At 39.5% G+C, this 12,158-nt stretch overlaps 1 protein-coding gene across 1 annotated transcript in view; it reads right to left on the reverse strand.

Moving 5' to 3' along the window:
• LOC120025291 (nuclear factor of activated T-cells 5-like) overlaps positions 1-11,510 on the reverse strand; it is a 55,234-nt gene extending 43,724 nt beyond the window's left edge. Inside the window, exon 1 of the mRNA XM_038969780.1 lies at positions 11,214-11,510. Within this exon, the coding sequence (XP_038825708.1) occupies positions 11,214-11,286 (73 nt within the window). The 5' untranslated portion in view covers positions 11,287-11,510. The remainder of the gene's footprint in view (positions 1-11,213) is intronic.
• Positions 11,511-12,158: the final 648 nt, after the last annotated feature.

Consider the following 12,158-nt stretch of genomic DNA (forward strand, 5'->3'; position numbering starts at 1 on the left):
TTCACTGAAAACCTGCACTAACACAGTTATATTAACAGTATTCCACGATTCATGTAACCTCATTTTGACCAACAAATACCCTAACCACCAAGCAAGCAACATTATGGACTAAACGTTCAAATCCTGTTACTGCAGGACTAGTTTGCTGCGTCAATACAGATCAAAGTAAGATCCTACACCCGTAACTGTCATCTGTATTGGCTCTTTGAACCAAGTGAAAGAACTACCACTCTCAGCCATGTCAACACAGCGGACGCGATGCTGACCCATTTCCTTCCATGTTGGTGGTGACATACAGCTTTCAATATCCAGACAAGCACACCAGCAATGAGCTACTCAGAAATAACCAAGCATTTTTGTAACCACTGGATGGATTCACAACAAAGAGTGACCCAGACCCACAGATAACAAAGACTAGGGACTAAGCTATAGTTTGTCATTGAACATACATTTTACCTTAAGTACACAGCAATTTACATGACCATGACTCTTTAAAAATAGTTATGGATTAAGCTAATCCTGGAGAAGAAAATGGACTGAAAAATACCGGCCATATTTCAAAATGTCCAAACCACACTAATTTAACTCTCCTACAGTCTGAGTAGGCATATCTCTGCCAATGACAAATGAAAAAATACCAAAAGTTTTTGGATACAAAACAATCCATTCATTGATTGTCTCATTCACATCGGCATAGTTGATATACAGTACTAAAACATTTAGCCTAGTTTATGACAATGTTCCTAAAGCAGTAGCCTACACCTAGAGACTAAATCATATGATGGTTCTTAGAAACCAAATCCAGTGGATTTATCTGTGTGTAACTAGGCATTGAGACAAGCATCCACTTTGGCAGAAATATACTGTTACCTTACACTTGCCCCTAACTAACCCACTGTGGATCCTTATAGTCTAACTCACTGACACAGATGGCCCTGTAATGGTCCTCTGTGGACCTTGTACCTAATGTATAGCCCCCCAGCTGGCATACTGGTATTATACCCTGCATGACATATAATACCCAGCATGGCTTATTATAACCTGGTCTCTGGCAAAATTATGTTTGAGAGGAAAACACCTTCTGTACGTCTTGAAACAAAACAAGAGAAACAAATTAACTTTCGAGCCTCCAATACCGTGAATAAAAACACAAGCAACCATCCAGTGAACAAGGAGATTTTTCATAAGGACATGTCTGAGAAAATAGAACCTAGGCCATAATTCTGCACAACATCATCAGAAGGATACTGGGCATGTTTCAAAAGTGTGCCTGGGTAGTAGTGTGAAACTGACACCATCAACTGCTGTGATTAGGCTAAAATAAATTGTGTGGAGCAGAAAAAGAGTGGGATAGCTGATTTATTTTAGATTCCGGCCTCTCTCTAAACCCATGATAATCCCAAAGGTTAAAAAGAGAGATCACTAATCCATCCTTTCTTTGTATATGCCATGCCTGCAGATTTGAGGTAGAAGTGCAAGCACAGGTGTGGGACTGAATGTTTGTTCATAGGTTTTAAAAGAGAGAGGAGATTGGTATTGTAGTCTCATTGTTCCGATCAGAAAGTCAAACATTTCAAATTATTAGCAAGAATCTAATAAAAAAAACTGGCTTAATTTGTTGTCCCTCTGAGGTCTTTGATCTTTCATCATCATAAATATATTAGCATTCAAGGCAATCAAATATTTTTAGGCGCATGCCACCAAGTTTGTTTAACATAGCAGAGTCAATATTAATTGATGGCAAGCACAGGTTTACACACAAAGCATCCCGCTCCCCTTGTGATGGTTAATGATTGATCCTATGGGCTCTGGTGGGCCAGCTTAGAGACATAGTGGGCCTCTGCCAAAGGGAGATCTGTGGTCCAGGGTAGGACAAAGCTACCAATACTGATGGAAAGCATCACTGTGTAATACAGTCATTAAGACAGGGACCAGTCTCTCGAGGCCTGAGCTCTTGAGCTTACCAAAACCACAGGGCTTGTAAATTGGGCCAACCAGTTAACTTAACAGTGAAGTAAGTGTTCAGGAGTAAAGGTTTCATTGTGTGGCTGGCCATTTCAAATATCTTGCCTTGTAATCTCCCAATTCCATTTGACTTCTAATGGTAGTTATACCTTCTCCTAAAATGCTTTTCACATTGCAAAGTGGTCACAATTCTACAACTTGACAAGGCACACTAGCGATGGGGGTAAAGAAAATTGCAAGACTATTTTGGACAATATTATATCAATACTTTGACTCCAAGTATCGATTTTGCTAGGTAGCATTTGCTAGCACTAGTGGCTGTACCTGCGCCAAACCTCTAGTATTTTTCATCCTATAACTTGTCCTCAATCTTCTTTATATGTTCTTCTTTATATGTTGGCTCAATATTTAAAATATTGAGCCAACATGTTATCAACACTTTTATTATCATCTCATGCTCTCTTCTCTCTGCAACAGACATATAGTGAACAATGTTTGGAACATCAAAACACAACACATAAAATCTTGATCATCTCAATAGAAATCGCATTGGCACTAAGTATCGTGATATCATATTGTGAGGTCATGGCAATTGACAGCCCGAAGACAAGCTCTTATCCTATAGTTTCAAATATTCTTATGTCTATGGTACTGTACCTGGATCACGTTACAAAACCCAATTGAGATGTGACTAAAAACAGATGTAATAGGAGAGATGTACTAGAAATAGAAGTGTTTCACCTCTAGGGCATTCTGCCATGTTTCAGGACAGCAGAGACAAGGCCATATGCTTGGCTCCATCTCCACAGCAGTGTTTGCAGTGTAGTGCGATTCACTGCATCATTAGAGAGCGTGCTCCCAGAGGCCCCGGATCTCTCTCTGAGCCGGCGGGGGAACACCACAATATGATCCATAAATGATAGAAAAGAAAAGTACAGTATGACGACAACTTCACGCAGCAATGTTTTGATTCAACTTCAGCTGCAGACTATGGAACGCCGTTTGGGTCTTTGCGTGTCAAAAAAAGATACGCCAAATAACACTATTTAACGCGCTAAATAAGCGTTTAATTTGACACGTCAAATAACACAATTCTATTATAGAATGTTGTGAGTGCTGAATTTGCACGTGCAAGCCAAGCGCCACCACTACTATCAGTAACACTGACAAAGCAGTACAAAAAAGTATGCTAACAAGCACACACCGGCCACAAACGATGTGTTTACAATACCGCGTTAGTAATAAGGCATTATTTGCTCGACCGCTACTTCTGGGGTAGCTAGCTAGCTTTAGCTTGGTACCTAGCTAGCGCCAATACAACCAGCCTGAAAACAATGACCAGCAGAAACTGCAGTTATTTTCATTATTCTTAGCAATGATTTAGGAATCCTTGTGAATAAGTATTAGCTAGGTTGCCAGTTGTTGTTCACCTATTGAAATTGAACTTCAGTTCATGAAAATAAATAGCTAGCCAACTACTTAACCCTGTTGCCCAATGCTAGCGTTATAAGCAGCCAGCTAGCTTCATCTGGTTTACGAGGCTCGACCGGACCGGGTTATGTGTTGTGAAGCTAGCCACAATAAAAATTAGGTAAAATTGTAGAATTGCAGTTTGCCTTCAAAATAAAAGTACATCTTTCAAAGTGATGCAGAAGGTTACAATTGTTGGAATCATGCCATATTTAAACTAGATAATGATAAACACGGTTGGAATGTGACGCGATGAAATGGGGTATCAGTCTACTCGGTGACACCCACAGAAAACAACTGTTAAGAGTTTACGCAAATATTAGCGTCGTAGATCTTATCGCGAGACTGTGACTGTGAAATCACCTCCCCAGTCAGCTTATTGTGTGTATTGACATTCATAGTGCACTGTACAGTTTTACCTAAGGATTGGGATCAATGAAATGAGGTATCAGTCTACTCAATACCCAATATATTATTTTCCCAACACCCTCCTCGGAGTTATCCGACTCCAAAACATCCACACAGTATTGTTTTTCCTCAGGAATAATGTTTAATACACATAGTAGGTTGACCAGAAATGTAGCTCAATTCAGTTGTTTCAGAGTCCCGCAATAAGAGCTACGATGCTAATGTTCTCTGCGTGTCACTGAGTAGACTGATACCAATGGATTGTGGATCAATGACATGGGGTAAGGCTGTACAGTGAAATAAGTATGCCCCCAAAGCAATTCTAAAGTCTAATACATCCAGTGTGATTAACAGATTTTTGTCAAATTAACAAATTGTCTTTTGTTGATTTTATATAACATTCCAACCTCGTTTATTATGATCTATACAATTATGGCATAATTACACTATTTGTATTCATTTGCATCACTGTCAATGACATACTTTTAATTTAAAGGCTAACCACAAAGTCCAGTATTGTGGTTCATCCTTATTGTGACTAGCTTCACATAGATGGGTCCGACCACCATTAATCAAATAAGAACTGTTTTATAAATTAGGGTTATTTTAGATGATGACACCTAGCAATATAGTTAGCTAGCTAACTATAGCTACTGAAACAGATTGTTGTTTTGCTATGTTTTTGGGGAAGAACATTGTTTTCTATCCATCAGCTAGCTAGTTTTTTTTCTGACCAGCACTGTATGTGCGCGGGACAACTTTACCAGCATCATAGCATACGTATCAATGAATCATTGTGACATATGAAATACGAGTTGTAGTGTAATCAATGTGTAATAACTACGTAAAAAATGTATGAACCGTTAAATTATTATGGGACGTGCAGTCATATTCAGGTCCTGATTGGTCAACAAGCTTATCTGACGTGTCAAATACTGTTATTTGACGTGTATATTTTTAGACACGCAAAGACCCAAACGGCGTTCCATAGTTTTATACCAGCCACATAACGTTGTAATAGATGTTACCTACCTACAAGGATGTCGGTGTTTGACAATTGATGTAATAAATTACCACTTAAAGCCTAAAAATGAGGTTAAGAGAGTCAACAGCACGTTCAACGTTCATTGTACTCTATCCTGTCTATGTAATGCTTATCATCATCTTCTTTATCATCCCAGTGTTTCCCCTATATTAATGAAGCTGCATTATTTTAAAATTTTTGTGTATATATACATATTTCTGCCAAGACGTGCTTTTAAAAGGATAGTCGTTGGCTCAATGACTGAAGGTCTATGGGAACAGGTAGCATGTCATTGCACTAATAATAACAATGTACCCCCCCCATCTTTATGGCTTATTTGGGCTCTAAGCGCTGTACTCAGATTATAGCATGGTGTGCTTTTTCCGTAAAGTTTTTTTGAAATCTGACACTGCGGTTGCATTAAGGAGAAGTTTATCTAAAGTTCCATGTTTAATACTTGTATCTTTTATCAATGTTTATTATGAGTATTTCTGTAAATTGATGTGGCTCTCTGCAAAATCACTGGATGTTTTGGAGGCAAAACATTACTGAACATAACACGCCAATGTAAACTAAGATTTTTGGATATAAATATGAACTTTATCGAACAAAACATACATGTATTGTGTAACATGAAGTCCTATGAGTGTCATCTGATGAAGATCATCAAAGGTCAGTGATTAATTTTAACTCTATTTCTGCTTTTTGTGACTCCTCTCTTTGGCTGGAAAAATGGCTGGGTAAAGAAAACTTTAAGCTTGTCTATCAATTCAAAAAAACATGTCAATACCTTGCCCCTTGATAACCAGCGCACTTCTGTATGTTGTAAAAGCATTACATGGTTGCTGCCCATATCATTGCATAGCGCAGAAAATACACGAGATTTCAGGGGCCTTGCTTTAACAAAGTTAACCATTTTCACTGTAGTGTCCAAAATGTCTTTCAAGCTGTCAGGCATTCCCTTGGCAGCAAGAGCCTCTCTGTGGATGCTGCAGTGTACCCAAGTGGCGTCGGGAGCAACTGCTTGCACGCACATTACCACTCCACTATGTCTACCTGTCAAGGCTTTTGCGCCATCAGTACTGATACCAACATGAGCAGCAGCTACTTTTGGCTACATACGGACCGTTAGTTGAATTCCCGCGAGAGAGTAACGGTTAATGTGATTGGATGTTAATTATTTGACTAGCCTACATGTATTTGACATTGTGTTGTTATTTCGCTGAACACTAGATGGTTGAATTTAATTTTTGGCAGTGAAACGAGGCTACTCAGACGAGAAAAAAACCTCACCCAAATGTATAGCCCCGTTGGAAAATATAAATGGACTGTTTGAAAACGTGAAGAAAAAACATGTAAAAATAAACACTTTTTTAAAAATAAATATATTTTAAATGCAATTCACATTTTTATTTGGCGTACCCCCGACGGCATTGAGCGTACCCCAGTACCCCAGAATACCTGTTCTAGTCCATCAAAATGACACATGACATTATCAATGCTTGTAAAACTCAGTACACGATAAGTAATGAGTAAAAACAGACACTGGAAACACAGTGTCTCATTTAAATTTGAGCGTTTTCAACCTCTCAAAACGTTTACAGGGCAGCAATTGAGGAAGCTCTCTCTCCCTCAAATTCTCTACTTTCCCTTCTTATTACAAAAGTGGATAAACGTCCTCTAAGCCCACACAAAATCTTTCGGATTATGATTATGTAAGGAGCCTGCCAGTCTAGAGAATCATACATAGCCGGTCACTCATTCCACCCTTAAAAGTAGTGACACAGAAAAATAGATAGCCCTGTGAGCCCACTGTAATGATATCCATCTGTAGCTCCTCAAGAAGCAGACTTTCAGTGAAGAAACTAGGCCTAGCCGAATCATTTTCATATTCTGACATGGGGCAGTCCATTACAGCCGCAAGTCAGGCCAACTCAAGTTAACCCATTTATGAGCAAGTCCCTGACATCAGTCGAGGATGATTGAGTCATTTCTTCACTCTGCTGGCTTTAAAGCCACACTAATTAAGGGTGTCTCTTTGACACCCTCTGGGCTTCACTCTGCCACCTCTCCAACACTGCTAGGCCTATGACATTTAGGCTACCCTCAGCAAATTTGAGCCACAGAAACAATCTGATCGTTTGTGCAGAGATTACTCTGGGCATGCAGCCTCTGTGTGGTCACTGCCAGCAGCCAGCCAGGTAGAGGATTAACAGCACGGTCAGACAGAAAGTCAACAAAGCCCTTTATACTTTAGGTTAGCCAGATTATTGTGAATTCAGTTGATAAACAGAGTCAAAGTCTTATGGATACCTTCAGCAAACCACAAACATACAAAAGACACCAGAAAAATATACCCACTGTTTTTCTCCCTTTTCAGTTGAGGGAACATGCAGTTTAAGTTATACAGTATCTGTCTTGGAAAGTAGGCAATGAAGACTGAAGAGTCCTCTAAAATGCTAAGGAACTCAGGAGCAACACTACACCAGCAGAGTCCCTACTTACCCAACATTGTGATTGAAGTTGAACACTCACATGCACCCTCGGGACTGATTGGATGAAAATTCCTGGTAACTGTATGGTAATTTCGGGTTTGATGAAGATAGCAGGATAAAAGTTGAATTTCTCTCAGACTAAATTGCACAGAGATTACTGGGGTCCTGTACTTGGAACCAAAAACGTGTGTATATTTACAAAACGAATATACAGTTGAAGTCGGAAGTTTACATACACTTAGGTTGGAGTCATTAAAACTCGTTTTTTCAACCACTCCACAAATTTCTTGTTAACAAACTATAGTTTTGGCAAGTTGGTTAGGACATCTACTTTGTACATGACACAAGTCATTTTTCCAACAATTGTTTACAGACAGATTATTTCACTGTATCACAATTCCAGTGGGTCAGAAGTTTACATACACTACGTTGACTGTGCCTTTAAACAGCTTGGAAAATTCCAGAAAATTATGTCATAGCTTTAGAAGCTTCTGATAAGCTAATTGACATTATTTGAGTCAATTGGAGGTGTACCTGTAGATGTATTTCAAGGCCTACCTTCAAACTCAGTGCCTCTTTGCTTGACATCATGGGAAAATCTAAATAAATCAGTCAAGACCTCAGAAACAAAATTGTAGACTTCCACAAGTCTGGCTCATCCTTGGGAGCAATTTCCAAACGCCTGAAGGTACCACGTTCATCTGTACAAACAATAGTATGCAAATATAAACACCATGGGACCAAGCAGCTGTCAAACCGCTCAAGAAGGAGACGCGTTCTGTCTCCTAGAGATGAACATACTTTGGTGCGAAAAGTGCAAAACAAATCCCAAAACAACAGCAAAGGACCTTGTGAAGATCCTAGAGGAAACAGGTACAAAAGTATCTATATCCACAGTAAAAACGAGTCCCATATCGACATAACCTGAAAGGCCGCTTAGCAAGGAAGAAGCCACTACTCTAAAAACGCCATAAAAAGCCAGACTACGGTTTGCAACTGCACATGGGTACAATGATCGTACTTTTTGGAGAAATGTCCTCTGGTCTGATGAAACAAAAATAGAACTGTTTGGCCATAATGACCATCGTTATGTTTGGAGGAAAAAGGAGGATGCTTGCAAGCCGAAGAACACCATCCCAACTGTGAAGCACAGGGTGGCAGCATCATGTTGTGGGGGTGCTTCGCTGCAGGAGGGACTGGTGCACTTCACAAAATAGATGGCGTCATGAGGAAGGAAAATTATGTGGATATATTGAAGCAACATCTCAAGACATCAGTCAGGAAGTTAAAGCTTGGTCGCAAATGGGTCTTCCAAATAGACAATGACCCCAAGCATACTTCCAAAGTTGTGGCAAAATGGCTTAAGGACAACAAAGTCCTGTGATGTTTGGAGTGGCCATCACAAAGCCCTGACCTCAATCCTATAGAAAATGTGTGGGCAGAACTGAAAAAGCGTGTGCGAACAAGGAAGCCTACAAACCTGACTCAGTTACACCAGCTCTGTCAGGAGGAATGGGCCAAAATTCACCCAACTTATTGTGGGAAGCTTATGGAAGGCTACCCGAAACGTTTGACCCAAGTTAAACAATTTAAAGGCAATGCTACCAAATACTAATTGAGTGTATGTAAACTTCTGAACCGCTGGGAATGTGATGAAAGAAATAAAAGCTGAAATAAATCATTCTCTCTACTATTATTCTGACTTTTCACATTCTTAAAATAATGTGGTGATCCTAACTGACCTAAGACAGGGAATTTTTACTAGGATAAAATGTCAGGAATTGTGAAAAACTGAGTTGAAATGTATTTGGCTAAGTTGTATGTAAACTTCCAACTTCAACTGTATATCTCTGCAGTACTCAGGAAATTAAAAACATGTTTTCAGGAATGGGTTACAAAAAAGTTCTGATTTTAATAAAGACTGCACTTTCTACTTTGTAGGGGATTTGAGGGAGTAAAAAAGAGACATAGGCTAGCCCAAGTCCACGGGCTGTTTGAGATGTACAATGAACTTTCACTGTGAAATTGGACATGTTTAATACCGTTGTTTGTCAAAGGGCTTATAGATATGTTGTTGAAGTGCTGTATTGAGACATATTGCGAAACCATATGAAAAGAGATTTGGAGGATGAATCAGCGTACCTGGCCCTGAGTATTGCCTACTTAACATCATACCCTTGGAAAAACAAAATTTGCTCTGAAACAGTTGTCAATTTGCCACACAAATAGCACATGACCTTTAAGCAAGTACAGTGTGAGATACATCTGAGATACTTAAAGACATCTCAAATTCTACACTTTCACATTTGACTGTGCAGCGACCCACTCCTCTCAGTGACTCTACTCTTTGCTGCAGATCTCGAGCAACCCCAGTTCAGCTCGGCTGTTGCATCAGTCAAGAGGACTGACATGCTGCTGCGGAGAGACACCCCTAACTATTCAGCCAACCAGTGCACTCCCCCTTGGTTGTTGTTCAGTGGGACTAGGCCATGGTGAATATAATCTATTTGGACCTACAACTACACCATAAAAATAGGGTCTAGGCCTATATTGTACTCTAGTATCCGCCTCTTTTTTTAAGTCACCATCTGAGTGATGACTGTGTTTGTTTAAACATTAAATATTGAAATTACTGCTGGCACAGTGTTGGTAAACACTTCCACAGAATGCATTAATGGCTTTCAACATAGGGTATCAACCCTTTTTGTGTTGTGACCTCAATGAGGCAGCCTTTATCCTCACACACTCATGATAGCACTACAAATATGTGTAGGGTATGGGACCATAAACACAAATTACTTTAACATCATTACATGTCAAATAAAAAATAATAATAAATCATTTGTGGAGTCATTTACCAGCTGAATAAATAGCCTAGTTGACTTGTGACGAACAACAGTAACATGTTGACATTGCATCAAGGTAAGCAGCTTTTGGTCCATTATCAGATGTATAGCATATAAAGCTACATTGAATGGTATACAAATCTAATACTTTCTTACATTCATAAGACTAGCCTATTATTAAGAGGCAACTTTCTATTTTATTATATAATCTACACATGGGTCTAATACATAACAGATCACTTGGCCAATGCCTACTAATATTTTCTAGACAGCAGGAATGCAAAAAATTAGGCTAGATCTGCTATGCCTGCCAAAGAGGTCCTCACCTTTGTAAGGAGGATAAATAATAAACTGGGTCAAAAGGGTAAATGTATCATGTGGCATTGTGTATGAAATTGACAGGATTTTAGGCAAAGTATTTCCTTTTTTTATATTGCATAGTCGTCGAAAATACATATAGGAAACAAACAGGATTAAACTAGCTTTAGTGTTAAAGCAAATACTCTAATGAAAAAAAAAATGATTTACGCGTGACGTTGCACTGATGATGCTTTCAAGACAACTGGGAACAACTGGGGAAAAAACAGGTCAAATCATGACGTCAGTGATCTTCAGGTCGTTTAGACGGCGCTCTAGGAAGATGCCTGGGTTTCTTATTTGGAATTCCGGGATGGATGACCATTCAAAACAATTTTTCCCAGTCAGGGCTCGTTTTTTCCGAGGTCCCAGTTGTCTTGAATGCACTGAAGTCGGCGATTTTCGATTTCCTAGTTATTCTGAACGCGGCATCGGCTATAGATCTACTGTTTAGATGCAATGCTAAAGCGACGTAGAGGGATGCGGAGCGCTGGCGTTCACCCCGACGGGGGCGGCCAAATAAACCAGGGCAGCGCTCTCACAACACACATGTACGAGACTAACAACCACGTATATCAACTAAAAGAACTAAGACAACACAGACAAGAAAAATGAAAGTCTCAGTTTAACATAAAATAGATGTATTACCTTTGGAATATAGGGATTTGGGGGAATTCAGGTCGAGATCCGCGCTGAGTAGGGATATAAAATCAGAGGGCATCGTAATGCCTCTGAAGAGGGGAAATCGGACGCCCTCAGATATGAACGTCGCTGAGCTAGCAAGCTAGAAATAAATATTTCTCTGGCACTGAATTAATGGGAAATAAATATACTGATAACAAACAAAACGCTATTTGACATATAGGCTACGTATATCTTGAACCAGTCGTTATTAGCCTGTGTAACACGCTTCTTTCTGCCTCCTTTACGTTCGTGTTTGTCAAATGTGTTCAGTTCGTCTATTTTCTGTACAGCCCCGCCCCCCTATGACGCAAACCCGTCAGCTAAGATAAGACAGTAGCCACTGGACAATAATATGTCACATGATTGTAGGCCTACAACTAGTCTGACATTTGCATAATTGAAAGTGTAACAGCACTAGGCCTACTCAAATAATAAAGAAAAAGTCAATCGGATAATTGTCATTCTTGCATTTGGTGATCTCCCCCTAATGTCAATGTAGTTATAGGATAATGCACAAGCAAATGGTCATGATGAGATTGGTCACAGCTTTTCTTTCTTTCTGGCACAATAGCTATAAGTCATGCAGGTGCATCCACTCATCACTTTGGCCATTTCTGACGTGTTATGTCATATATGTGATATTATATGAGTAAACAAAGACTGTGGCACTGCAACTTCTACAACTTTCAAAAGTAACAGCACAGCTGTTGGCCGTTGAGGTATGCATTATACTTGCAAAAGGATTTGCAGCTTGTCATCTGTGCTAGTTTATCACACATCAAAGTCCTGAACCTTTTTCCACAGAACCCCTTCTTGGATATTTGAGTATAATGAAAGGATCATGGTTCTATGATATGCATCTCATAAGGCCAAACTATCAGCAGAAATAAGAGGATTTTGATTCAGTGT

This window comes from Salvelinus namaycush, chromosome 30, assembly GCF_016432855.1.
Source record: "Salvelinus namaycush isolate Seneca chromosome 30, SaNama_1.0, whole genome shotgun sequence".
Classification (NCBI taxonomy): Eukaryota; Metazoa; Chordata; class Actinopteri; order Salmoniformes; family Salmonidae; genus Salvelinus; species Salvelinus namaycush.